General features: G+C 55.0%; 1 protein-coding gene across 2 annotated transcripts; it reads left to right on the forward strand.

Annotated features, from left to right (window-relative positions):
• The first annotated feature begins 663 nt into the window (after window positions 1-663).
• On the forward strand, window positions 664-24,984 carry SCNN1G (sodium channel epithelial 1 subunit gamma). Of its 2 annotated transcripts, none has more exons than XM_033101037.1 (13): window positions 664-755; window positions 3,952-4,299; window positions 6,088-6,391; window positions 7,818-8,008; window positions 8,768-8,871; window positions 11,298-11,461; window positions 18,706-18,804; window positions 20,403-20,520; window positions 21,050-21,128; window positions 21,204-21,261; window positions 21,430-21,491; window positions 23,158-23,233; window positions 23,524-24,984. In XM_033101037.1, the coding sequence occupies exons 2-13, from the start codon at window positions 3,983-3,985 to the stop codon at window positions 23,902-23,904; spliced, it is 1,953 nt and encodes a 650-aa protein (XP_032956928.1). In that variant the 5' UTR covers window positions 664-755; window positions 3,952-3,982; the 3' UTR covers window positions 23,905-24,984. The 2 variants fall into 2 exon arrangements, with proteins under 2 accessions (XP_032956928.1, XP_032956929.1); XM_033101038.1 differs by lacking the exon at window positions 664-755 and adding an exon at window positions 1,107-1,167 and having other exon boundaries at window positions 23,524-23,904.
• The last annotated feature ends 2,337 nt before the right edge of the window (window positions 24,985-27,321 follow it).

The following is a 27,321-nucleotide window of genomic DNA, read 5'->3' on the forward strand; positions in this document are numbered from 1 at the left end:
GAGCGCTGAGTGAGGACAGACCCCTTCCCCTCCTTGCGCCTGTTTCTTCTCTACTGAAAGGGACTGAGCCCAGGGTGTCTCTATGGTCCCCCCCCCCCACCGCCCCCAGTTGCAATTTTCTAAGCTCGTTTCTTGCTGAGTCCCTATGAAAAGGCAGCTGACCAGATCAAAGGATAAGCGGCCTGGCTGAACAGCCCCTGCTGCCCGCAGCCGGACGTCGGGGGCATGGGGCAGCCTCATGGGGTTTCTCCTGGTACCCACCTCAGAAGACTGTTGTCAGAATTAAATGTGTTAAGACCTGTAAAGTATTGGTGCTGGGCGACGCAGGGCACCCAACTGGACCCGAGTGCAGGCTCTGTGCAGTAACACGGCGGCAGGAGGCGCTGCAAGGAGCTCGTGGACTGTGCTGCACAGATCCAGCGGAAAAGCAGGGCGCAGCGTGACCTCCGGGCGACAGCAGGCGCTGCGCGGTGCCACCAGGAGGCGCCGCTCAGGACCCACCGAGGCACAGGGCGGCCGCAGGGTGGCAGGCGGCGCTAAGGAGTCGTGCAGCCGCACAGCCTCCTTCGCCGGCGGAATCCACACCTGGCCAGGTGGGGGCGGGCCCGGGGGCGGGGCAGCAGAGGCGGGGCCAGCGAGACTCACAAGAGTCGGCGGCCGGGGCGGCCGTGGGATGCTCGCGCTGTACCGAGAGCAGAACGGAGCGTGCAGGGATCGCGCACGCGTGTGCCCCGGACTCTTCCGAACCCAGTGAGGTGAGCCCAGCCGGGTCGGGTCACACGAGCTCCGGGGTTCTGGCGCCGGAGCGGCCGCGGAGCCCCAGGGCTTTCTGGACGTTGTGGGTGGCCGTGCCGGCCTCAGCCCGGGACTGCCTGCGGGTGGCCGGGATGCTGGGCCACCTTCGCAGGTCAGGCGGGTCCGGCTCCCTGGAGTCTGCCTTGGGCGAGAGGGGTTTCTAAGATACTCAGAAACAAGGTCCGGGGTCGCGCCTCGCCTCCCTTACCCAGCACGTATGCAGCCTCGTTCCCAGCCCCAGTGAGATGCGTGGACTTGACCGCGACTGCTCCATTTACCTCTGGGGTGATCTCCCTGGGGTGACTGCAGATGCAGAAAGAAGCAAAGCCTTGAGGAGTGGCAGCTGGATTCTCTCCCGCGGCTTCAGCCCAGGTTGTGCTTGGGCTACAGGACAACGCCTGGTCGCTCTGCTCGGAGCTGGGTTTGCAGAGTCGACCGGAGGAGCTGGGGTCCCGGGATGCTCGAGTTCCCTCCCTGGGATGCGGGGTAGGCGAGGTCAGGGGTGGGCGAGAAGGCTGCAGAGAGTCACCGTCATGAGCCAGGACCCTGGAATTTGAAAGACTCCTTCCTACCCCGTGTGACCTTGGGCAAGTTACCCAACCTCACTGCACCTCAGTTTCCTTCTCTGTGAAATGGGGACAGTGCTAGCACCTTATTATAATTATAGCGAGGATACAAGAAGGTAATGTGTAAAAAGAGCTGAGGAGGGTGCCTGGGGGCAAAGTAAGGGATCAATAAATGATAGCTGCTATTATTGTTATTGTTGTTCTTATTATTTGAGGAGCAGCATAGCTAGTAATTAAAGGCAAGGACTCCTGGGTTCAAATCCCAGCTCAGTCACTTTCTAGGGCGACCTTGGGCAATGCGACTTAACCTGTCGGTGTCTATTTCATTTGTATAATGGAGGACATTATGCTACCGACCTCAGAAGATTGTTGTGGGAATTAAGTGTGCTAATACTGCTGAAAGGAAGGTATCGCTTACTCCAGTAGCTACAACCTTGCTTTGCTTTGAATTTGAAATATTTTTTGTGCCAGCATTCATCTGTTTTGTGTTGAGAGATGTAGGTTTCCTTCTTTGCCCTGTGACCTCACTGACATTGGCCCCTGATCTGTTGGGGTCCAGGTTAGTCCTGGGGAAGGGGCCAGTGGGACCCCAGGAGTTGTCTTCAGTGAGAAGGAAGGTTGGGGACAGGAGCTTCCGAGGAGGAGAAAACCTTCTGTGTGCCAGGAAATTAACCCTGTATCTAGATTTTTCAAACAAAGTCTTGCTAACGTTTTTGCCTTTGAATTGCAGTGAGAGAGGACGTGGGGATGGGCAATATTTTAAATCACAAAATGAATTCCACTCCTCTTGCCCAGAGGCGCATGACATGATTTTGAGGGTCAGAGAGTTTCCTTCCTCCTAGCAGGGTCAGGTACACCTTTGGGTTTGGGAGGGCCGGGGGAGTCCAGTTTGGAGCGGTTTGGCTGCCTCTGGACACCTCACCTCCATCTCCAGCACTCTAATTCCTTTGCATCCTAAACCTGAAACTCACTAGCACCATAAGTCCGAAAGCCTGCCAGCTTTGTCCTCACTCCCAATTTCGGACAATATCCCATGGGTTTAGGAGGGAGAAAGAAACAACTCATTGAGTCCAGAATCCTGCCTGAAGAACTGGAGGGGGTACATTGGGGTCCTTGTCTCAGATGCAGGCCCTCTGTGGGGACCCCCCTCATATCCTCCTCCCCACTGAGGTGTGACCCAGTTGCCTCTGTCACCCATGGCAGGCACAGGGACAGTTTTCAGCCCCCCTCCGCCGTACCAGTGCTCACACTGGTGGGAAGTGGTCACATTACGTATCCAGACTTTGCAAATCCAGTGGCCCGGGGTCCCTTCTCTTTCCTTCATCCTTTAGTCCCAGGAGCTGCTAATTAAGGGCCTCGGATGGGGGAGGGGGCGGGGGGGAACAGCACCCAGCAGAATACCAGCCCCTCCCGGGCACGTAGCGTGGGGTGAAGGCTGTGGGTTCTAATCCAGTGCCTCCGCTTAGGACCTCCACCTCTCCGAGCTCCTTTGCTTCCTCTGTGACATGGAGATAATAATAGTACCCCTACCTGTGGGGTTGTTGAAACATGAAATGAAATATAAGTAGATTGCGTGTATATAGATTACGTGTGTTGAACTTTCTGTAATTGAGATGCCTCATGTATATAGTTATGAGACTATATATGTGATAATCATGAGATGACCCTAGAGATAGATCTAGATAGATAGACAGATTCACACACATATATGAATTCATTTCTAAAAAAAATGTTATTTCACATCTGTAATTGAGATGCCTCATGTACAGTGATGGATGTGGTCACTTGCTTCCCAACACTCTCCCCCAAACAAAACTGTTATTAAATCAAAGTGTGCTCTATCATAGCATCAAGGAAATACGGCACAGCCCCCGGCAAATATCAAGTGCCCGACAGTTGTAGGCTATTGTTATATCAGGTGACTTAGAAACACTAAGGGCTTGACTGGAAAGAGAAGACATGATGCAGAAATGAAACGGAAACTTTGCACTTTCAGTAAAACCACAGGAGAAGGGCCGGGAAGACCTGGCCAGCCAGGGAGGGGCGGTAAACGATCTAAGAGGGCTGCCGGGAAATTCTAGCGGCAGACTGTGTCTGTCAGCACGGATTGGCAGGGCCCTTGCTCTGTGCCAGCCCCTGAGCTGGGCACCAGGGGGCAGGACGACCTAGGAATGCTGCCCTCCTGGAGGGCAGGCTGATGGAGGCGACAAGGTCACAAGGTGCAGGGGACAATCCTCAATCACGGAGCCTGACGGGGTTTCTCAGAAGCCTCCTGCCTCAGGCACCAGGGGAAAGGTTCTTCAAACCTGTCCAGGGAGTCACAGGTTACACCTTACCCAGCCCCCACTTGCCCAGCCTGGGGGCCACAAGAGAAGGAGGCAGCCCTTTGGCACATGTGGTGGCCAAAGAACAAACATCCTGGAGAAGGGGCCAAGGCCCCAGAATGCGGACCGCCCAGCCCAGAGAGGGAAAAAGGAACACGCCTCTGAGGGCACGTGGGCTGGTGTTTCCCAGCGCCCGGACTCCGGGCCGTGCCAGCAGGCCCGGGGCGGCGAGCTCACTCCCCTGCCTTTCTCCTCTGCCCCTGCAGCCTGCCTGCCCTTCCCAGTACCATCCTCGCCATGGCTCCGGGAGAGAAGATCAAAGCCAAGATCAAGAAGAACCTGCCGGTGAGGGGGCCTCAGGCACCTACCATCAAGGAACTCATGCGCTGGTACTGCCTCAACACCAACACCCACGGCTGCCGTCGCATTGTGGTGTCGCGCGGCCGGCTCCGGCGCCTGCTCTGGATCCTGTTCACGCTCACCGCCGTGGCCCTCATCTTCTGGCAGTGTGCCCTCCTCGTCCTCTCCTTCTACACTGTGTCCGTGTCCATCAAAATCCACTTCCAGAAGCTGGACTTCCCCGCCATCACCATCTGCAACATCAACCCTTACAAGTAAGAGGCGGGGCCCCCGGCAGATGCCACAGCCCTCCCCAAGGGGACACCCACCAGCCCGCAGGCACGCTTTTGAGAAATCCGAATCCGTTGCCAACCTCAGTCAATTGCCTGCCCCCCCAGGTTCTGAAGCTGGACCAAGTTTTCATTCCATCAGCTGCTTCTGAGGATGGGCTAGCCCAGGCCGGGCAGGAGGGGGAGGCTGCAGGATCAGTTTTACGTGAAGATTAGACCCGGGATGACCAATCACCCCCCGACCTTGGACACACACACACACGCGCACACACACGCACACGCACGCACGTGTGCACGGCCCAGCTTCGCCATTTCCCCTGATCTCTCCAAGGTCACACCCTCACTCTCCCCAGATGTGAGCTCAAGCCTGACTCACAAGTGACACCCAAGTGGCTTCCGGAAGCATCTTGGCTGCCCTAAATCCTCACCTGAGTGAACCCAGCCCTACTAATTGAGCTCGTCGGACTCTGGGCAGAATCAGCGCTTGGTGCTGCCCTGTCGTCTGCAGCAGGACCTGTTCTAAATGGGTCATTGGCATCTTTCTCAGGATTATTGAAAACTGGTCTGTGAGGCAGATGAGAATCTTTCAGAATTTGTCAGAGCAGGTGTGGGAGTGGAGAGAAGAGCAGGGGAGGAAGACTATCGAAGGGAACTAGCTGGTCCAGTCATCAGTGAGTTCACGGAAAACTTCAAAACCAAAACCACATCTAAGACTCATCCCCCACCTCAAAGACTTTCTTTCTTTCTACCCCCCACCCTTGCTTCCTTCCTCCTCCTCTCCCTCCTTCCCTCCCTCCCTCCTTTCTTCCTTCTGTCCATTACTTATTCCATAATCATCTAGAAATTGTCACACACTGTGCTCCGTTCTGGGGCACAGAACTGAACAGCTCAAACACTCTCTTTGTCCTGATGGAAGTGGTGTCGTAGAAGAGTGAAATCTAACAAACATAATGAACACTAGTAAAATGACTAATAGTGACCATTGAATTAGACGACAGATAGATAGATAAATGATAGAAAGAATAAGCTCATTGTCTCTTCCCAACAACCCCATTCTACAGATGGGGAAACTGAGACACAGAATGGCTAAGTGACTTGTCCAAGGTACACATCCAGAACCAGGATGGGGAACTGGAACCCCGGGAGACACTCTGAAGTTTAAGTGCTCAGTCCGTGTGCTGTTCTGCGTATGCACAGAACAAGGAGGGGAGAGAGGGCAGAGGTAAGAAGGAGGCCAGGACCACTTGGTATTGTGAAACTTAAAAGATGGCATCGTGATGCTTCAAGCAGTCACCTCGTATCATTGTTCTATACTCTCAGGGTTGTCACGGTAACCGTTACCCTTCTTCCCTCCCAGCACTGATTGCAGGAGAATTGCAGGGCAGGGGGACGCAGGCTGGGTGGACACAGAGCCTGTCCCCTGAGTAGACTCCCAGTCTGCAGTTATTTACTTGTCTTCACTGTGGCTGGTTTATGGGAGGCACCTACAGTCACCACTCCTGAAATGCTGGTTGGGGCAAACTCGTCAACACACCCCGAGAACAAGCAGACGGTAGTGGCAGAGGTGAAGCCACAGGAAGTCACACAAGAGTCACACAGGGAGCTGTCCCCATGTACACAAGCCAGCGGTCACTTCGGGTGGGGCAAATCAGAAAAGGTCTGGTCTCCTCAGCCAAGGGGCCAGGAGCGGCGGGCACGAGGCTGACACACGAGGTTGGAGAAGTGCCTGCACTGTGCCAGGGGCGTCCCTGACTCCTCCCCCCACCTTGGCAGGTACAGTGCCGTGAGGCCGCTTCTAGCCGACTTGGAACAGGAGACCAGAGCGGCCCTGAAGACCCTGTACGGCTTCTCAGAGATCGAGTCTCGGTCACGCCGAGAGGCCGAGCCCTGGAGTCGGGCATGGGAGGGCACCCAGCCCAGATTCCTCAACCTGATCCCACTGCTGGTCTTCAAGGAGGGCGAGACCAGCAGGGCCACCGACTTCCTCAGCGGGCGGAAGCGGAAAGTCAGTGGGAGCATCATCCACAAGGCATCGGACGTCGTGCACAAATCCAAGGAGGTGGTGGGCTTCCAGCTGGTGAGTCGCGTGCTCGCGGAGTGGGGCGGGCTGGGCTGCAGGGCGTGGGCCCAGGGGCGTTCCTCCTTGGCCGGTAGCCCCCGTGGGCCCGCGGGAGGAAACACACCCAGTTAGGGTGAATCAGCCACAAACAACTGAAACGGACACAGGCCATCGTACGCAGACAGCAAATGGCTTAGAAGGTGACCAGTAGCTGACGGAGGCCTCTGAAAGGACAGACGTGGGGGAAGGTCCGGGGGCCTCGGTGGCAAGAAATGAGGGGACGTCATTTCAGACACTGCTGCTGGATTCAATAAGCTTGGACTCTTTGCAGTCATGTTGTTCATCCATCTATAAAGATGGCTTCCCATCCCATCTTGGGACTAGTGATGGCCGAGCGGGGGTCACCTCTGGGCTCACAGCGGGTGGGCACCTGGATGGACAGTCTCGCCAGACTGTATCCAAAGGGGGACAGGAAACTCCACCAAAGCAAAATCGGGGTGCAGATACCAGAATGAGGAAAAGAAATAAGAATCAGTAGAAACACCCGACGTGCCTTCTTTTCATGAGGGGCTCTGGCCTGACTTATTCCTGCTTCTTGGGCTTGGAAGAAACAGCCCTTCACCAAAAAAGAGTTCCATTACCGTCCCGGGCAAACTCACTCGTCGCCCTGCTCTCCCTGCCCCACTGTGGCCGCTGCAGGGCGAGGGCCAATTCTAGATCTTGTAGCCTTGAGAGCTGATTGGGACATCCATGGCTCCAGTCACAGATCCTGAAAAAATGGCCCTGAATCCCCGAGACTTTTCAAAGTCCTCCCGGGTCCTTTCATGAGAGACCCACTAGGTTCTCCTTGACACCATGATCAGTCTTTGGATGTCTGTCTTTTAGGGGCGTTTCCACGCCCTGCATGATGAGAACTTCTGGGATGCGCCAGTGTTTTCCCGATAAAGCTCTCGTTGTTGTACGTTTTAAATGCTGCTCCTCCCAACTCCCATTCAAAGTTGGAAAGGACGGTATTTTCGTCAACCTTCTGTCGGTGAAATGATGGCTACAAAATGGCTCCCCCAAGACCCCGCAGAGAAGCCGGGTCAGGGTCTGGGCTAGAATCCAGAGTTGTGGACTGTGGAGCCGATGGCACACAGCGAGGGTCGCAGAGGAACTCAGCGACACTCAGCCGAAGCCCAGATGTTGGGGTGGGGGGTGGGTGGGCCCCTGAAGAAGCTGGTTTGTTTTCCGCCTGTTTTAGGGAGTCACGTCCTTCTGCCCGCAGCGCCTTCTTGGTCCTTCAGGCTCGAGGACCACGTCCCCCAGCCCTCAGACGTGAGGAGAAGCCTGTCCTCGCCCAGGGCCCCTTCCTGTCCCCCTGAGTATCTGGTCCAGCACCTCAGTTCTTCTGAAGGCCCATGTAGGGCCGGAGGCGTCAGCCTGGGTCTCCTCTCGTTCACAGTGTTCGAACGACACGTCGCATTGCGCTGTGTACACCTTCAGCTCCGGGGTGAACGCCATCCAGGAGTGGTACAAGCTGCACTATATGAACATCATGGCCCAGGTGCCCCTGGAAAAGAGAATCGACATGAGCTACTCAGCCCAGGAGCTGCTGGTCACCTGCTTCTTTGACGGCATGTCCTGCGATGCCAGGTGTGTCCTGCGGTGCCAGGTCCCGAGAAGGGGCTGCTCTCCCTGCGCTGAGCACAGGGCCCCTCGCATGTCCAGCAGCTCAGCTGTAGGTCTGGGGAGGGAAAGGCCCTCTTCTCACTGCCCCTGCCCTTTGGGAAACAGCGTACTTGGCTGCTTGGCTCCAGTCAGTGAGGAAAGCGGACGTGGCACAGGGTCAGACTATCCTGAAACTCGTTCAGTTTCTCATCAAGGCAGAATAATTGATGGTGTACGTCCAACGCTGTCTATGACCATCACGCATACCAACAACTGAGAACCACTGGTCTAGTATAGAGCATGGATGGAGGGAGGGAGGAAGGATGGGATGGAGGGACAGACGGAGGGGAAAGAAAGGTCTGTGAGGTGATTCCTCCCCTGGGGCCCATTTCCTAACTGGAGATTGGAAGGGAAACATGTCAAGTGTTGGCTGAGAACTTCAAGAGGAGAGGAACTGGGGGCAGACAAATGGCACAAGAAATGCCAAGTCAGATGGAGACGGAGGCGAAGGGTTCAGAGGGAGCACAGAAAGCAGAGAGTCATTCTGCATCAGCGTGTCAGCCGGGATGAGGGGCCTTGTTTCTCACTTATCGGAGGAAAGGTGGGGAAAGCGAGTCACGTCCATCATCCACTGTCCACAAAAGAGAGTTGGCCCTGTGGGCACTGCCCGGCCAGACTTCGGCTCCGAAGCACGAGGGGCGTTCCCAGCACAGCTCCTTCTGACCCTGTGTTCTTCCTCCACAGCAACTTCACGCTTTTCCACCACCCAATGTATGGGAATTGCTACATGTTCAACAATAAACAAAATGAGACTATCCACAGCACCTCCATGGGGGGCAGCGAATATGGTAAGCCAGTCTGCATCCAGGGGACCCTGGGGCACAGGACGACTCGGGGTGCTTGAGCCCCCCGGAAGTACAGGCTGTATGCACTTGGGACAGCACTTGTCTTTTCGCAGTGTCCCCAGCAGGGTCCACATTGGTTCCTTCCCTCCTTATCAGTGTGGCCTGATTTCCTTTTTGATGTCTCCTCTTTACCTTCGAGAGAGTGTCAGGTACGTGGCTGGGGTTCCTTCTCCTGGGAAACCAGTCCGGTTTAAGCTTGTAGCTGGAGTGAGTAATGCTGAGCAGGTGGCTTCCAGGTGGACTTAAAGCCACACATGCTGGCAGGAGATTAGGGAGGCAAACACACCTTGATCTTAGCTAAGAGGTCAGATCCGAAGCCAAAACCCAGCTCTGCTGCTCGGTGTGTGGCCGTGTGAAAATCACTGCCCTTCACGTGCGAAGTGGGGATAACAGCGGGAAGTCTGAAATAAGGTCCCTAAGACTGGGAATGTCCGAAGCACTTAGAACGAGACCAGACACACACACTGTCAGTCTGCTCCGGCGGCCGTCACAAAACACCCCACGTGTGGCTTACACAGCGGACGTGGATTTCTCACACTCTGGAGGCCAGCCGTCCATGGTGAAGCTGCCGGCCGCTTTGGTTCCCGGTGAAGCAGGTCGTCCCGGCTGCAGGTCAGCCGCCTTCTCACGGGGCTCTCCATGGCCTTCCCTCCATGGCAGGCAGGGAGAGCGCGCTCTGGCGTCTCTCCCTCTTCCTGTAAGGACACTGGTCTGATGGGTTCCGGGCTCCCCGCTTCTGGCCTCGTCTAACCTTCATTACCACCCTGAAAGCCCCATCTCCAAACATAGTCACAGGGGGGGCTTAGGGCTTCAGCATATGAATGTGAGGGGAGCTGCAGAGGGGACACAACTCAGTCCACAGCACACACGAATGCTGGCTGTGGCTGTTATCGGTACTGTCACTGCCAGTCCTCGCATGGCTGCCACCCACGGTGCCACCACCACCTCTAGTACCACTGTTTCTCCTGCTCCACTGGTCGTCCGTGGGAAGGCGGGGACTCCACAGATTGGCCTGGCTGACTTGCCGAAGGAATCCCTGAATGGTCCTCAGCACACATAATGTGATCAATAGACAGCCATGTTCCCACAAGGAAAGACAAGGCCTGGTCCTGAAGGACGACCGCACTTGGACTCCTAGCCCGGTTACTGCACAGCCTGGGTTCTTACCAAGTCTGCAGGAAACCGCCGTCCAATGGGAAGCAGCAGTCCGGAAGCCGGAAGCTTCGTGTCATTGCCCAGTCCTGGCTCTGTCCCATGTGGGCTGTGTGACGTCGAGCGAATCACTTCCCCACTCTGGGCTTCGGTTCCTCTGTGTGCAAATGGAAAAAGTCAGAACCGTGCTTCTTTCAGCCCATGTTGGCCCTGCTCCCTCGCTCATCCATTTACCAAACATGGATCGAGTCACGGCTATCTGCCAGGCCCTCGTCCAGGGGCCGGAGCCACAGCAGTGAACAAGACAGATGCCATCTCCCCTCCAGGGGCCTTGCACTTTAGTGAAGAGAGACAGATAACAAGCGAGTGACCGGGCGTGTGGACGCCACCCAGTTATAAACCCTAACGAAGGCTGTGAGGAAAGGAAAGCAGCCCCGGGGAAGAGACAGGGGCGGGGGTTGGGGCGTGCACCTCGTCTCAGGGAAGGAGGTCCAGAAAGGCCTCGGGGAGGAGGGCTGTATAAGGATCAGAAGGTCCGTATTAAGGTCCCTCCGAGCAAGGCTGAGACTCTGAGAAGGAAAGGCTCTAAATCCCAGGGGAGACCAGTGTGCTTGGAGCTTCTTGGGGGCCCGGGAGAGTGGGCCGAGGAGAGAGGGGTCGGGAGGTGCCGTGCCATCCAAGCCTTGATAGCCACAGTCAGGTGAATGGATGGATTCTAGAGCATTCCCAGGCATCCAGTGAGATGCCACTGAAGGGTGTTAGGCAAGAGGGCGACCTGATGTGATTTCTGATTTTAGAGGTCCCTCTGGCGGCAGTGATCAGATACCCCATAGCGCTTCATCTCCCCCTGGGCACCCTCCCTGAGGCTGTAAGCAGCCACAACACTGCACGTCCCTTTGGATGGTCACCAGAGGTCCCCATCTCAAGGACCCCATGGAGATGCACGTCCTGGGCGGGCTGGCACTTCCCTTATGCTCAGAACTGCGGTAGCGACACCGCTTTTGAGCCCCTAGTTTGTGCCAAGCCCTGAGGACACATCCGTGAGCAAGTCAGGCCAAACTGCTAATGCGGGGACCTTCCAGCCTCGTCCCTGCCCACCTGTCACTTGTCGGAAGTGCCGGGGTCGTGGCGTGGAGGTTCCCGAAGCAGAGACAGAGGCAGGCTGCCCCGGGAATGTTCTCCTAGCCTCTGGCACAGCAGCTGCGTTCTCCTCCCAGGGCTACAGGTCATCTTGTACATAAACGAGGAGGAGTACAACCCCTTCCTGGTGTCTTCCACGGGGGCGAAGGTGATCGTCCACCGGCAGGACGAGTACCCTTTCATCGAGGACGTGGGGACAGAGATCGAGACCGGAACAGCCACCTCCATAGGGATGCACCTGGTAAGAGAATAAATAGCCTGTGCTTTCTGTAGACGGGGCGGGAAGCGCACATCTTTTCCAAGGATAACCAGTGAAGTGCAGCTTATGGAAAAGAGTGTCAGTGCCGAAAGGCAGCACGCGCCTGCATTATCCAGTGGTCGTTCCAGTGGTTACACTGAAGCCTGTCTGTGTGTCTTCTGTAAGGGTGAGCAAGGACAGACTGCCGTCTGGGGAAAGAATTGAAGGGAGCCTCTCTGTTCCAAAGACATCAGCGTGTATGGAGCTACTGCTGGGAGCAAGGCGTCAGACAGTAGCCATAGAGTATTTGTCAGTGATAGAAATCGAGTGAATGACCATCTTTCTGGGCCCCCTAGAGGCTTAGGTGGTGTGGAAGCCACTGTTTAAACGCTAACGGAAAGGCACTGGGCCGTCAGAGGTCTAAGTGCCATCACACTGCCCTCAGTTTCACCTCGTCTACCCCCTTCTCCCTCACGTCTTTGGCCTTCTCTGACCTCAGTGGGTGCTGAGAACACTCCCACCTGTCAGCAGACGCACGTCTGGGCTGCAGACTCCATCCCAAGTCAGCCGTGCCCAGGGGGAGCAGGAGGGCAAGGCAAGAAGTGTGCCTGTGACCTGCAGCCCTGCGGTGTTTTATGCCGGTGCCTCTCTCTCTCTCTCTCTCTGTTTCTCTCTCTCACATTGACTCTTAAGAACTTACTTAAAGGGAGGATATACACAAAGTAAAAATCCCCAACCACAGCAAGGAGTACGCCACGCCAACGTCCCCTTCCCTTCCTGACCTCCAGGCCCGTCCGTTCTCTCCCTGCTGCACGTACGTCCTAGTTTCCTTCGAGTATGTGCCTTTGGGGACAGCACTTCTACACAAACACAAAACACCGCTCCGCCCCCTTTTCCACCTGACACTATAGCTTGTGTGGCTCCTTCTCATACGCGTGGACCTGCCTCACTCTTCTTAAAGACCCACAACATCCCATTGTGTGGACAAGTGACCGAAGCAGTTCCCTCTCGATGGACAGGAGGTCCTTCCCAGGCGCAACGAGAACTCATGTGCGATGCGATGTGCATTTGTCTGATCACTTCCTAGAAGGACAGGCTGCGTGTATATATACGAAGCAGCGACCACCTCATCGGCTCCATGTCCGAGGAGCTGGTCTCCTCCCCTTCTCACTGGTATTAACCTACTTTTAATCTTTGCTAATCTGTCGAGAGAAAAATGGTATCTATTATCATTTTAATGGACAGTCCTCCGTGGCGTTTTTTTGTTGTTGTTTTTTTTTTTAACCTCTTCATGGAGGAAAAAAAAATCTCCTTGCGGACTGTCTGTCCTGCCTTTGTTTATACCAACCTTCACGTCCCGAATTAAACTTCTCCACTTTCGTCGCTCACAAACGGGTCCCTGAAAGCTGAGACCTGCAAACCCGGCTGAGCATCAGCCTCAGGTCTCCTGAGTCAGACTCTGAGGGACAAGCCCAGGGATCCATAGTTTTACCAAACGCCAGGGGTTCTTCCAAGAGGCAGTAAAGCCGGGAACCTCAGCTTTTGAAATCTGAGTGTCTCGGCATGAGAGGAGAAGCAAAGTGTGTCTCCCTGAACAAAAGTCCAACTAGAAAGACAAGACTAGAAAACGGTTCAGCATGGCCACACATGGTGGCTGTGTGTTGGGTTTGCAAGCGACAGGGTGGGCTTTGGGGCTGATGTATTCATCCGTTATTTATCCATTCAACACGCATTTTCTGAGCCTCTCCTGATGGAACTCAGAGTCCAGCAGAGAGGACCAATAATGGGCAAAATGTTACACAAATGATTCATTATAATCGTCCTAAGTGCCAAGAAGGAGAAATGCGGGACTCATTTCTGCGGGGGGACCGCAGAGGACACGTGTGTCTTCAGTCCCCAAGGGAGGCATGTCAAACCACAGGGCAACCCTGGACAAGAGAGCCTGGCAGGATGGTGGTCTGTGAACCCGAGGGAGGTGTGTCGTTTAGGGCCTTTGTTCCAACGGGGGAAGTTTGCTCCAACGTGAGACGTGTTATGTACCCACTCGGCAGTGTGCATGCTGACTCCCCAAGAAAAAGAATCTTGGGCCCCAACCTGCTCAAACTGTGGCTTGAAAAGATTCTGTGGTTCCACTTAAGGACCTGTCACTGACTCCTCTGTTCACCTAACTCCCAGATCAGAACAGTGAATACTCGGAGCCAACATTTCCCGTGCAGCTTTCTCTGTTAAAGAGGGACCTGGAACTTGTCACACATCCTTCCCTTTTCCTCTTACCCTTCCTTCCCGTCTGCCTCTCACAGTGTCTGCAGACTTGGAGGGGAGTTATCAGAGCTTGCAAAGGGCCGAGAACCAAGGAATTCTGCTCTCTGGTTTTCTGCTTAGAAATACCCACCACGTGGTTAAGCAAATGTTCTCTTTACCAACGGTGGGTAAACAAAGACCTGGGTGGGTGTTCTGCTACACCTAATTTGAGATGTATAAAATCCAAGCCACAGAGCAGGGTCGGCCAGCTCTAAATTCTGATTTATGAGCACGTAAGACAACAAAGACCAGGGATTACTAAGAGGTCAGTAGGGAGTCACTAAGAGTAAGTCCAAACAAGCTGGACTTCCTTCCTGTGTTCCTTCGCCTTTGTTTGTTTGTTTGTTGCATGGGCACTTTAGGCTGGGCGACTGAGCAGTTGGTCAGGCAGCTGGTTACAACATTTCCTTCATTCATTGTGGGACTGTGTGTGCAAAGCGCTGGCTATTCAGAGATAAATACAACAGCACACCTACCTTCGACGATCGTACCTTTAAGAGGAGAAGTCAACACACTTTTGCAATGCAGCTCCCAGCTCTGTGGGGACAGGGGTCCTCTCTGTCTATTCCCGGCTCAGCTCTTGGAACATGATCCAAATACTGTTGCATGGATGGATGGACGGGTGATGGATGGATGCACGTATGGACGGCTGGCTGGCTGGAAGCCCGGACAGAAGCTGTGCGCGAAGACTTTCTAGATGATAGATTCTTAAAGGACAGAATACAGTCCCAGGCAAAAGCCGTCAGGATAGTCCAGACAAAGGGCAGAGCAGCTACAAGGTGGTCACAGAAGGGATTTTAAGCCATGTAACAAAACTTTTTGAAAAATCACTTTGGCGGAAGGGTCGTCAGGATATTGGAAGCAGCATATCTCCAGTAATTCCAGAAAGAAATGACACACACCTTCCCTGAAGCAATGGTGATGGGGGTGGGCAGAAGTGGGTGGACCTGAGAGATTACAGCAGAGCTTGACAACCCAGGTCAGCGAGGAAGGGCCAGGGGAAGTTAGATTGGCATTCAGGTGCTGGCTTGGGCCATGCAGTGGATGGCGGTGCCAGGCTCAGAATCACAGAATACGAGGGAAGGAGATAAATTTGGGGGAGAAGACGAGCACTTCCATGGGGGACGCACCCAAGTTGCGAGCCTTCGGGAAATCAGGTGAAAGTGTCCCTGAGCTGGTGCTATGAACCGAGAGCTCAGGAGGAAATCAGCAGGGGCTGCGGAAGGTGGGTAACGTATGTGATTCCAGACTTAGAAATAAAAGCCATCACCAAAACCTGAGGCAGCATGCAACTGTCTAAGGGCCGGGCAGAAAGAAAATGGAGCAAGGGAGGCAGATAAATCAAGGAAGAGAGTGTCAAGGAAGGTGGGAGCCAAAGGGCCAAATGCAGTCGAGGGGTCCAGCAAGAGAAAGGGAGAAAGGTGTCCTTGGGTCTGGCAACCAAGAGGTCGCCCGCCTGTGTTCTGAGCCAGAGGAGTTTTCAGTGGCAGAAGCAGAGCAGAAAGCAACGTACGATGGATTGGATCACGAATGGGAGACAGGAAGCAGGCAAGAGTGGACGGCTCCCCCGGGGTGCGGAGCCAGCCCTGTGGGCGGGAGGGACGGCACTGTCATTGCAAACCCTGTTAGACGTTTTTATCTTAAAGCACATACACACTTCTTTTCACAAGCGTATGTACAATAGGGATTAAGTGTTCAGACTCTGGAGCCAGACAGCTGGGGTTCAAGCCCCAGCTTTGCACTTGGTTGCATAATCTCTGTGTCTCGGTTACTTCGTCTGTAAAATGGGGGGTTGGCAAGCAAAACGTTACTTCATAGGCTGGTGAGAATTCAGTGACTCGACTTGTGTGAAATGCTTAGAACATGCTTTGCTTGTAGTAAGTGCTCCCCCAAATAGTGGCCATTACTGTACATTTTTTTTTAAAGAAAAACGATGTGAAGGGAAAGAAAAATAAGTTTAAAACAAAAACAGCGGTTGAGGAAGGTTTTTCTTGTCCTTTATGAGCATACATTGATCTCTTCCATATACAGAAAGAGTAGTAATTATTTGCCATATGTGTTGCAAATATCTTTCCCCGTGTGTGCTTTCCTTTTAGTTTTCTTTATGCTACTTTTCTGCATGCAAAAACATCTAATGTTTACATAGTCAAAATCTTTTTCTTCTTTAGTCATTATATTTATTGAGGATTTTCCCTCCTTGAGATCAGATTCTGAGCTGAGTTTCCTTCTAGTTATTTTATTATATCATTTAATTCTTTACCCGCTCGCATTTTTTTCCTGCAGGATGGGAAGTGGAGATAGAATTCCCTTCCTCCAAAAAATTAACAAATCCTGCTCACTTCCTATATTGAGTAATTCTTTCTTTCTCCATTGATTGGAAGTGTAAACTTGATCATACACAAATAACTTTTATGATGTACTACAAAATAGAAACAGAACAAAAGAAAAAAGAGCTGAGCCACCCATAATTCTGTCTAGGGCGTCATGCTGCCACCTGGGCTTTCCCTGGCACGTCCAGACCTTTAAACACATGAGCTCAAGACTCCAGGACAACTGCCCTCCTCCCCCAGATTCTCAGAAGGAAGCAGATAGGACCTGGTTTGAGAAAAATGGGTCCTGTGCCCGACACATACACCTGCAAACATGCATGTGCACACATACACGTGCCCACGTGGGCACAGACATGTGTGCACACTCACACATTCACACACACAGATACCCAGTCTCATTTCTGAATCCCTCCCTAGGATAGAAGCGAAAAGGTTTACCCACTTTGTACAGATCAGCGGTTCTGGAAAGCTGATAGTGGAGAAAACAAGGAAAGAGACAGGGAAAGAGGGAGAGACAGAGAGGGGGAGAAAGAGAAGGACAGAAAGGAGGAGGGAGGGCAAAAGAGAGGGAGGGCTAAAGCAACCTGTCCAGGCTCATCCAGCTGAGGCTTGGAGAAGCTGAGGGGCTTGCACTCTAAAGAAGCCCTTTGTCCCACCTGCCCTACCCCGAGTTGCTTCAGGAAACAACCTGAATGATCCAGGCACTTTGAGTTTGATAAAGCATCTTTGCAGAGTAAAGGGCCATTGGGCACTCAGAAAGCGTAAAAATCAAAAGATGGTATCTGACCATCAGTTTCCTGGAAGTGACCGGTTCTCCAAGTAGAAGGAGCACAGCCACCTTAGCTGGCTGCACACGGCTCGCCTGAGTGAACAGACCCTGTCACCACGGTGCCGGGGAGTTACCGTTGCCCCCCAGGCAGGTAGAGCTCAGAGCTGTCACTCTAGGCTCTCAGACAGGACAGCTAAGACAGCTCCACAGGATCTGGGGGCTCAGGGAGCTGGCTGCTGGGAGAGGCTTAGAGGGCAGCATTGAACGGGGGTGCTCTGAGGGAGGCCACTGCCTGGTATCTCTGTACCCCAGTGCCCAGCCCAGCCCTGGCATGTAAGAGAGGCTCTAATTTTGTTTGCTACCCAGCTATTAGAGGAATGAAGCAAGTCTGTTTGTTCTGTACTGGCCCGGAAAGTCGCTTACCTTTATTGTTCCTGAGAACGGGAGTCTGCAGGGCAAAGGGACTGTGTGAGTACGGGTGCCCACCTGTCCATCCGCCATCAGGAGCTGATCGGCTGGAGTGGGTCCCCTGGGGAAGAGAGGAGACCAGGCACCTCCTTCCCGTTTGTGTGCTTCTGCTGTGGAAATGATTCTAAGTGACCTCTGTGGCTTGCACTTCAGGTAGTCACTGTTACTGGAGGGAGACCAGTGGGCTAGCAGATGGATTACACTTCAAACAGGAAGAGTCTCGCCTCACACCTCTTGATTCCTTTCTCCCCCCAGGTATCTTTCTCTCCATCCAGCCACTATTCAAAGAAAAAAGAATTTTCTTCCCTCCCGCAAACCTGCCATCCATTTTCCCTTTACCCCCGCTCTCAGGAAAAAACAAAACTGCACACACACGCACACACACACACCCTGGAACCTAGCTATGAGTTGATCACAATTTATATCCCATTATCGTTCCCTCCTGGGAGACATTACTTTTTTTTTTTCCGTAGAGGGCTTGTCCGGATCGTTTATTTGCCGTGACAAATAGTAAGCTAGAGCCACGTTGAGTAAACCACAGTAAAGCGTACGTTAATGAGGTTCTGGAGCGTGAGTCACGATCTCTTACCTCGTCTGATCAGGGCACTGCGCTCCTCCGTTGGCATCTCGTTGCCTCTCTGCACAAAGGTCAGGTTTCCCAAGTGAGTGTCTGGGGCCAGAAGACAAAAGGATAGGACCTCAGCCATTCACGGGGACGACGTGCCACTCCGCACACGTCACCGCTCACCCTTCTCACCCTCCCCGTGGGCTCTCCAGGGGCTTACTGCCACCCTGAAACCCAACCCAAACCCGTTTGTCTACACGGCCCAGGAGGCCGGCGTGACTTGGTGTTGGCTTCCCTCTCCGGCGACTTCTGTCCCCTTTGCCGCGTTCCAGCCCCCCTGGCCCTCTCCCACCACCAGCCTTTGCCCCTCCCTCTGCCTAATCTTCTTCCTCCGTTTCTCGGCCTGTCCAGCTCTTTCTTGCCATTCCATGGTGAGCCAACATGTCTCTCTCTCAAAGACATCTTCCCTAGTCACTCTGGGGAAAAGACTGTCCCCTCCTCCCAGGCTTCCAGTCTCTACACAGTTCCACGGATCCCTACCCCAAATCACCGCATTTATTTGCTTGCTGTTTGACCATGTGGCTACCCTACTAGAATGTAAGCTCCGTGAGAGCAGGGAAAGGGTCTGTTTTGCTCACTGTTGATTCCACAGCACTTAGAACAGCACCAGGCACCTAGTAGGTGCTCAGTAAATAGCTGTTCTGTGAATGAGTAAATGCCTTTCCAGCTCCCGGGGCTGTGAGCGATGCCCCCCCCTCCCCCACCCTGGCCCCCGGCCTGGGTCTGGGCTGACTGTGTGCTGCTGTGGTTACAGACGGAGTCCTTCAAGCTGAGTGAACCCTACAGCCAGTGCACAGAGGACGGAAGTGACGTGCCCATCAAGAATATCTATAACGCTGTGTACTCCCTCCAGGTACGGGCTGCAGGGGACACCTTGCCCAGGGTGGTGGCCTGGACCCAGGAGACAGAGTTATATATAAGCCGGGTTGTGTCTGGGACCAGGAACTCTGGTGAGAACCCATGGGGGTCATCCAAACCCTTCCACAGCAAGTGGTGCCGGTTGGTTCCAGTTGCCTTCCATCCGTCTGTAACCGGAGCTTAACTGATTCCCTGAGGTTTGCACGGAACACCGTGTGCAGCCAGACAGGCCCGCTTCCTACATGCGTCTTGGCGAGGGAGGGGGGGGGTGCAGTCTGGGAGAGACGCTGGCTGAGGGGTCGTCAGCTTGGCTCCACACCCTCGCGTGTCCCTCACCCGCTGACGGCCTTGGACAAGTTGTATCGTCGCCAACAACCCCAGGGGAGGTTGGATATGATTGGGAGCTGCTAATTGGCCCCTCCAGGCCCTTTCCAGACGGTACGCCTGGTTTTTCTGGCCTGGACGGTGTTTAAAAGTCAGGGGATTTCACAAGAAAACCCAAATTCCCAGCTTCTCCTGAAAAACCAGGTTGGGCCTGTATTCCTGCAGGATAAACAGTGAGTGGACTCGCCCCATTCAAAAAGGCGTGTGCTCCATGGCTCCCCACCGGCCCCACCAGCCCCGAGTGTAGGACCTACACCCCTGGCCCCCGTCGGTGTGAGTTTTCAACCCATCTGTTACGCCTTGTCTCACGTTCTGGGAGTCTGCAGTTCACCTGCTACTGGGGTACCCAGAGAGGTGATGAAAATCATCTCAGCAGGACAAAAAGACCAGGCGCCCTTCCACGTGGAGTCCTCTAGCTTACATCAGAGCTGAGCGGGCAGGTGGTGGAGACACTGAGTGAAAAGGGACTGTTAGAGAATGTCTGCTTACGAGATATAGAAATGCAATCCAACTGACTTTAAGACCAAAAAAAGAAAAAAGTCAGCTCAATGGAAAGACTCTCCTGGAGAATATTTAGCGAGACAGGCTGCCATGTACAAACACTTTACAAGTGTTTCATGTATCAATTCGTTTCATGCTCACAACAACCTCAGGAAGTAGGCCTTGTTATATTTATTTTAAAGATGAAGAAACCAAAGCATCAGAGAGGTTAAGTAACTTGCCTGAGGTCACACAGCTGGGAGGCGGAAAAGCTGGGAGTTGAACTTTGAACCTGAGTAGCTTGCCTTCAGAGTCCCTGCCACTAGCTTTTATGCTCAAGCTTCGTGGCTACTGTGATAGCTTATCATCCCCAAGGATCCAGCATGGGGGGCTTGGCCCTGAGAATAAGAAAGTTAGTTCCTCTGTTTCTTGGCATCTGCTCCAATTCCCCACTTATGTCTGGGTCGGCACTCACATGATGGAAAACGGCCACCCCAGCCCCAGCTCCACTCAGCCTGGTCTCCACCTGTCTGTCAGTCTAAATGCTCGATGAATTTTCTAGCTTGGTCTCTTTGGCGTCAGCCCCCACCCCCACCCCCACCCCCCGCCCCACCGGCTGTGACCAGAGGGGCCCATTTACATGGGAGGCTGACAGCCTTCGGCCAGTGGGGAGGGAGCTCTGGCTTCCAGTACGAGGCGCCTAAGGTCATCAGGGGTCTCTTGTTTCAGATCTGCCTGCACTCGTGCTTCCAGACCAAGATGGTGGAGAAATGTGGGTGTGCCCAGTACAGCCAGCCTCTGCCTCCAGGAGCCAGCTACTGCAACTACCAGCAGCACCCTAACTGGAGTGAGTGAGACGCCCCCAGCCTTGCACACCCCAGGAGCCGGGTCAGCCCAGCCCCGGCGCCAGCCCATGCTAAGACATGCCCGGCCCCTGCCTCTACGGCCTTTTGCCGGCGGGAGGTATTGGTGGAAAGATATTACCCAGTTTTACTCCTGTCACCCAGCCTGGTTAGAATTACGCTTTACGGGTAAGGACCAAATGCTACTCACCAGCTTGCATGGAGAGCTTGACGGCCTCTGTCAACTCCAGGAGGCAGGAACTAGTGATCGTACCCTTTCACAGAACAGGTCACTGAGGATCAGAAAGGTTAAGCAACTTGCCCTAGGTCACACAGCCAGGGAGAGACAGAGCTAGGTTGCCACAGCAAGGGCTGCCGACCCCCCAAATCCTGTCTCCCAACATCACAAAGCAGCATTTGTTTCCAGAGATGCCTTGTTTGTAGACAGTGATGGGAGACTCGGGGTGCCATTAGAGAGCCCTGGGAAGGCCCTGGAGCCCCAAGGCTCACGCCACCCTGTACCTTGCCCCTCAGTGTACTGCTATTACGAGCTACAGCAGGCCTTTGTCCAGGAACAGCTTGGCTGCCAGTCGGTGTGCCGGGAAGCCTGCAGGTGAGTGCCCCTGGGGTGAGGGGCCGGGCCAGGCTGGACCTGGCCAGCCACACTCACCCTGCCCTCCTCCCTTAGCTTTAAGGAGTGGACACTGACCACCAGCCTGGCACAGTGGCCATCTTTGGTTTCCGAGGTACGTTCTTCTACCCTCACTTCCCCCTGGAGCTCCTCAGTGTGGAGCCAGACGTCCTGCTGGGACACCTGGGGGGCAGGCCCAGGGCGGGGGCTGGGGCTGCGTGTAGAGGGGCTGGCCCTGGCCTCTCTGAGCATCCCCAGGTTGTTCTTTCTTCCTCCATCACAGAAGTGGCTGCTGCGCGTTCTCACGTGGGACCAAGGCCAGCAAATAAAGAAAAAGCTGAACAAGTAAGTTGGCTTCCACCCTGTTTCCTCTGCCGGCCGGGGGCACCCCGCCTCCTCACTTGCTTCCTCCTTGCCAAACCCTCTGCTTTTCATTCACTCCTTCCGTTATTCCACAAATATTTATCAAGCTCCAATCATGAGCCAGGCCCTGCGCTAGGGCTGGGGCTCGTAATGCTTAGACCACAGGAAGCAAACACGTTTTGCATTGTGGCCTGTGGACTATATAACAGAAATACAGGTCTCGTGAAACGGCACGTCAGTGCCCAGCGAGCTCGGTCTGCTTTTCAGACGGTGCTCATGAGTCGAGCCAAGCCACCTCCCTCCATCCACTCCAGGTGGTCACGGTGCAGTTCTGACTGGCTGGTGCTCCTAGCAGTTGATAAAAAGTTCTAGTGTCTCTGTGGATGCAATCTGGTCTTGTCCGTCCCTTTTCCCTTTGTCAGAGGCACTGGTCATCGCCCAGGAAACTTATTTCATGGCTTCCTGATGTATCTTGACCCAGTTGGAAAACGACTCCACTGACCTTTGCACTTCTAATCCCACTTGCACTTTCCACATTGACATTCACTTCCGACGGACCTTTAGCAAAGATCAGCCAGGCCAGAGTTCAGAGACCTCAGCAGATGGAGACAAAGGTGGGAGAGGATGGGGGCATTGAACTCCCATCTCTGTGGGCCAGCACCGGGCCTGGCAACCAGTCTGGCCTCCCGACATGTAGTAAACGTTTGGTGCCAGGTGCTCTGTGAGTGCTGGGGTACCATGACAACCGAGCAGACAGGACCCCTGACCCCAAGATGCTCACGGTCTAGTGATAAAGACAGACTCTGACCAAGCAATGGCACACTATGGAACCGCTGTTGCCAACCGCTGACCTCTGAGGCTAACTTGAGCGCCACAAGAAATTATCCATTATTTCTGGCTTTTCCGGAAAGGCCCAAGTCTCTATCCTCACACAGCACCGACGAGCTCTGTAATAGCTGGCCCACGAGAACGCGTGTGGCCTTGCCCATAGGAGGCAAATCAGTGCAGTGGTTAAAGCACGGACTTTGAAGCCTCCTCTCTCGAGGTTTGAGTCCTGGCTCTGCCAATCCTGAGCTGTGTAGTCGGGCAAGTTGCTTAACTGGTTCGTGCCTTAGTTTCCACACCTGTAAAATGGGGACGATTCAAATATCCTACGTCCCAGGGCCGTGCAAATTAAGTGAGTGAATTCACGTAAGGGCCTTGGCCCAGAGCTTGGCAGCACAGGAAGTGGCCGCTGCATGTTAGCTGCTACAATGGTTACCACCATGATTGCCTTCTACGCAGCCTACCTCTCTCAGTCAGCTGCCTGCCTCCTGTGCATATGTGAGATTGCAATCAAATCACCCCGAGGGTCAAGGTTTAATGGAGAACAGGGAGGACCTGTGGGAGGACCGCTGGGTGCACTGACAGGCGGAGGCTCGGAAATGGTTTTGAGTGAAGGACTGGCCTGAGCCACCAGAGCCACGCTGGAGCTGTGCTCTGGGTGCAGAAGGAGCCCAGGGGGCCAGGTCCTGAGACGCCAAGGTGCCCAGAGGCAGAGTGGAGGTGGGGGCTGGGCAGGAGGGAGGACCATGCAGAAGGGCGGGTCACGTGATCGCGTGCGAAGGTGCCCAACTCACCCTGGTCCTGCCTGTTGGAATTTCTGCAGGACAGACTTGGCCAAGCTCTTGATATTCTATAAAGACCTGAACCAGAGATCCATCGTGGAAAGCCCTGCCAACACCGTGAGTAGCTTCCTCCCGGGACCTGTCCTGGGTCTGCGAGTGCCCATCAGCCTAGCCTCGGGGAGCAGGTCAGAACACGGGGGTCTAGCCTGAGCTGGTAGGGCCACCCTGCGCCAGCCAGGCCTCGGATCAGAGCAGGCAGAGGGAGAGGGCCCAGGTAGCCTTCCCTCTTCTTCCTCCAAACCTGTTCAGGGCCAGAGCTAGCCAGTGGCTCCCCTGGGAATCGGGGTCCCTGCGCGAGGCCCACGTGGAGGGGAGGGTCCCTCCTGACGGCTTGGCCTCTCTCGCAGGTTGAGGTACTCCTGTCCAACTTCGGCGGCCAGCTGGGCCTGTGGATGAGCTGCTCCATCGTGTGTGTCATCGAGATCATCGAGGTCTTCTTCATTGACTCCCTCTTTATCATCGCCCGCCGCCAGTGGCAGAAAACCAAGACGTGGTGGTCCCGGAGGCAGGCGCCCCCCTGCCCGGAGGCGCCCCCCAGCCCTCGGGGCCAGGACAACCCAGTCCTGGAGATAGACGACGACCTGCCCACTTTCACCTCCGCTTTGCGCTTGCCGCCAGCCCCGGGGGCCCAGGTGCCCGGCACTCCGCCGCCCACGTACAACACCTTGCGTTTGGAAAGGGCCTTCTCCAACCAGCTCACAGACACGCAGGTGCCGGCTGAGTCCTGAGGCTGGCCGGGAGGAAAGCTGTAGCCAGGACCACCAGCCATGGTCTGAGAACGAGGACCCTGTCTCCTGCACACGAGGGGACCTTGTGCACCCCCACCCGCGCTTTCCAGAGACATCAACTAAAAGTCTGTTTTGAACAACAAGATGGGGCCTGGGCGTGTGCAGGGGACCTGCTGGCCCCTGCCCGGCCACACTCACAGCCAGCTGGGGTGACGTAGGTCCTGCAGCCCCAACCCTTAGCACTTCAGCTACGGAGAGAGATGGGGGCCGAGGAAACGGCGGTGAGCTGGACAAAGGCCGCGAGTGAAGCCTGACAAGGGTTCTTCGCCAGAACCCGAGAAACAAAGACTCCAAAGCCTCCAGCCGGGCGGGGGCCCAAGGATGTGCCCTGAGGCATCGAGATGGCTGGCCGGCTGGTGCCAGAGTCAGGAGGATGCCCCCCAGGCCTGGAGATGTTTGTGAACGAACTTCTTGTCATGGACATTGGGGCAAGGTCTCCTCAGGCAGGAGCTGGCCCCAGATCCTGGGAGTGGGGGCGGGGAGGCCTGGGGTGTGACAGGAGGCTCCCACTCTGGGGGTGGGGATGGGGCAGCTAAGCCCGTGCCCTGGGCCCCCTTCCCCAAGCACAGAGGAACCAGTTAAAGGGCACCACTGCTGGGCACGGCTGTGCAGGGGTAGCCTCAGGCATAAAGCCTTTCTGATAGGCCGGTCCTCCTCCAGGGCAGACCCCTCTGCCAACGGCCTGCCCCTCACTGACCAGCCAGCTACTGCAGACAACCCGCTTCCTCCCGTCTTCACACCTGCCAGCAGGACGCCTGCCAGCAGGACACTCGCTAAGCATAGAGTAGGTGTTCAGGGTCAGCCGGAAACAGTGCTGGGGGTCCGAGGTAATTACAGAGACTAGTGTGGGGAGTGCAAACTAGGACCCTCAGGCCAAATCCTGTTTCCGCCTGTGACCTAAGAATGGGGTCCCCTCCCACGCACACACTTTTCAATGGTTAAAAATGTCAAAAGAAGAATATTTGATGACTCATGAAAATTCGAGGAGATTCAAATGTCAGCATCCATGAATAAAGTTTTACTGGGACACAACCACCTCGTTTACATATCATTTACGGCTGCATTTGTACTACAAAGCAGAGTTGAATAGCGGTAAGAGAGACCTTAAAGCCCAAAAGCCTAATATATTTACTCTGGCCCTTTACCAAAAAAAAAAAAATCTGCCATTCCCTGGATTAGCAGATTAAATAAGTATGATGGTCCCATCTCATGGATGGAGAAACTGAGGCACAGAAAGGTTAAGTGACTTACGCAAGGTGACACAGCTGGGAAGTTGCAGAGCCGGGTGATTCCAGGCAGTCTGACTCCAGAGGCTGGGTACGTTATCACTCCCTCATTTTGCATCCAGTGCATGTCTGGGCCTAGTAAGGGTGAAGCTTCTGTCAGTTCTGGTGGGCGCTGGGGGAGGCTGGACACCTGGTTACCAGGCAGAAGGAAGCCCTACGCCCGTGGCCTGCATTTCACGACTGCTTCCCCAACAAGCCTGGCTGCTAGTGGAGAGGAGTGTTCTGAATGAGCAGGGGCTGTGCCCCCTGCCTGGGTCCAGGGACCCCAGGCCTGTGGCTGCCCGGGCCATCTCTTCCTGGGGGTTGGTTCCATAGAACCTCACAGGGTAGGGTGCTGCGAGGAGGCCTGGCAGCCAGCAGGGAGGAGTGGGCCCAGGAGCCAGGGCTGATGCCACAAGCATCAGGTTACTGAGGGCGCCAGCCTGGCTCTCGCTCATGCCCGGCTGGGGTGGCTGCAGCCAGTACGGACAGGCAACCTGCATGGGTCCCTGCCTGGACTGTGCCCAGGGCAAGCTTCCTCCTCATCCCACAGAGCAGGAGGGATGGGGGCCAGGCCCTCTCCATGCATGAAATCAGCTTGGCATCACAGCAGGGGTGGTGCCAGCCAGACTGGGTTCCTGCTGGTTTGCTCAAAGGTGACACCACGAGCATCAGGGGCCAACAGCCGCCCAGGTGTCCCCCAGGACACGCGCACACCCCTTGGCTCCAGCTCTCGGCTTCCTGCCCGGCGCCCAACCTCGGGGCTTGTACACCTGCAATGTCAAAAGCTGTCCTCTCCCCGCCTCCCCTCGCCCTCCAGGCCAGGCACAAATGTCACCACCTCTACAAAGCCTTCCCATCCCTTCCCTTGCCCCTGACGTTGGAGCTCCCTCCATTATAGAATTTTCATGCCCGATACAAGTTTTTATCCATTTGTCTGACTTGCTTTCAATGGTGAACTCACTGAGGGCAGGAATTGGGTCTTCTCTCTTTGCCCCCGGACTGGGCCAGGACTGAGTACAGTGACGGCATTTAGGAAACGTTTATGGAGCGGATACAAAGAATAACGATCATCACGATGGCGTCCACTTATTGAGCACTTAGTGTTTGCCAGGGATTCCCCTGAGCACGTCACACACACCAGCGGTGGAACTGTCATGGTGCAGGTATCCCCGCAAATAAGGAAACTGAGGCACAGAGCGTTCTCCTCGTGGCCCCACTGCTTGTGTGCTCCACCACCGTGCACACTGATTTCAGGTGGGAGCGCATCCTGAGAGGCCAAGTCCCTGAGAAAGGCCCCTCTAGACCTCTCGGGCCTCCGGCCCAGCCTGCCCAGCCAAAGGGCCCTCTCGTGCCAGGACAGAGGTGAGGGCACGGAGAACCGCTTCATTCCCACACCCTGTGGATACGCAGCCGCCACGGCCAGAATTTCCTGACTCGGGAGCACAATGACACCACTTGTAGGCCGTGGTTATGACTGTTCCTGATGCGTCCTGTTTCTTCTCAAACTGCCTGAGCTACCGTCCCCACTGCCGCTGTGCCTCCCCTCCTGGGCCCCCGAGCCCACAGCCCACAGGACATCTCCCTGACGACAGAGACGCCTCCAACTCAACACGTCCCCTGTGAGTCTGCACCCCAAGGGGAGACACCTGATAAAGACGCTGTCCTTTCCTGGGGTTGAAACTCAGGAGGGAGGTCTGGGCGGGACAGAACCACGTGGGTGTAGTCAAGGTGTGGACAAGGTCACCTTGGAGGACGAGCAGGTCAAAGAGGATGCGAGAATCTGGACACCTTGGGGCTTCCTGCTTAAGGAGCAGCTCGAGCCCGAGAAGGAGCCTGGAAAGATGAAGCAGCACCCCAGGTTCCCCTCCACACCATGGGGCTCCCTGGCCCCCAGCTGTGCTCCCGCCAATCGCTAGCCAGACGCAGGCACCCCAGACTTCCTGCTTCGAAGCCTCGGGTGGCTCCATCCCCATCACCTCGGCTCCATTTCCCATGTCACAGCACGTACCCTGCAGTGCTAACTTTAGGTGGCCCACCAACTTCAGTGCTATGCCCTCCCAGTCCTCCAAGTACAGGTTCAAACACGCCA

The sequence above is a fragment of the Rhinolophus ferrumequinum genome (assembly GCF_004115265.2).
Source record: "Rhinolophus ferrumequinum isolate MPI-CBG mRhiFer1 chromosome 15 unlocalized genomic scaffold, mRhiFer1_v1.p scaffold_54_arrow_ctg1_1, whole genome shotgun sequence".
Lineage (NCBI taxonomy): Eukaryota > Metazoa > Chordata > Mammalia > Chiroptera > Rhinolophidae > Rhinolophus > Rhinolophus ferrumequinum.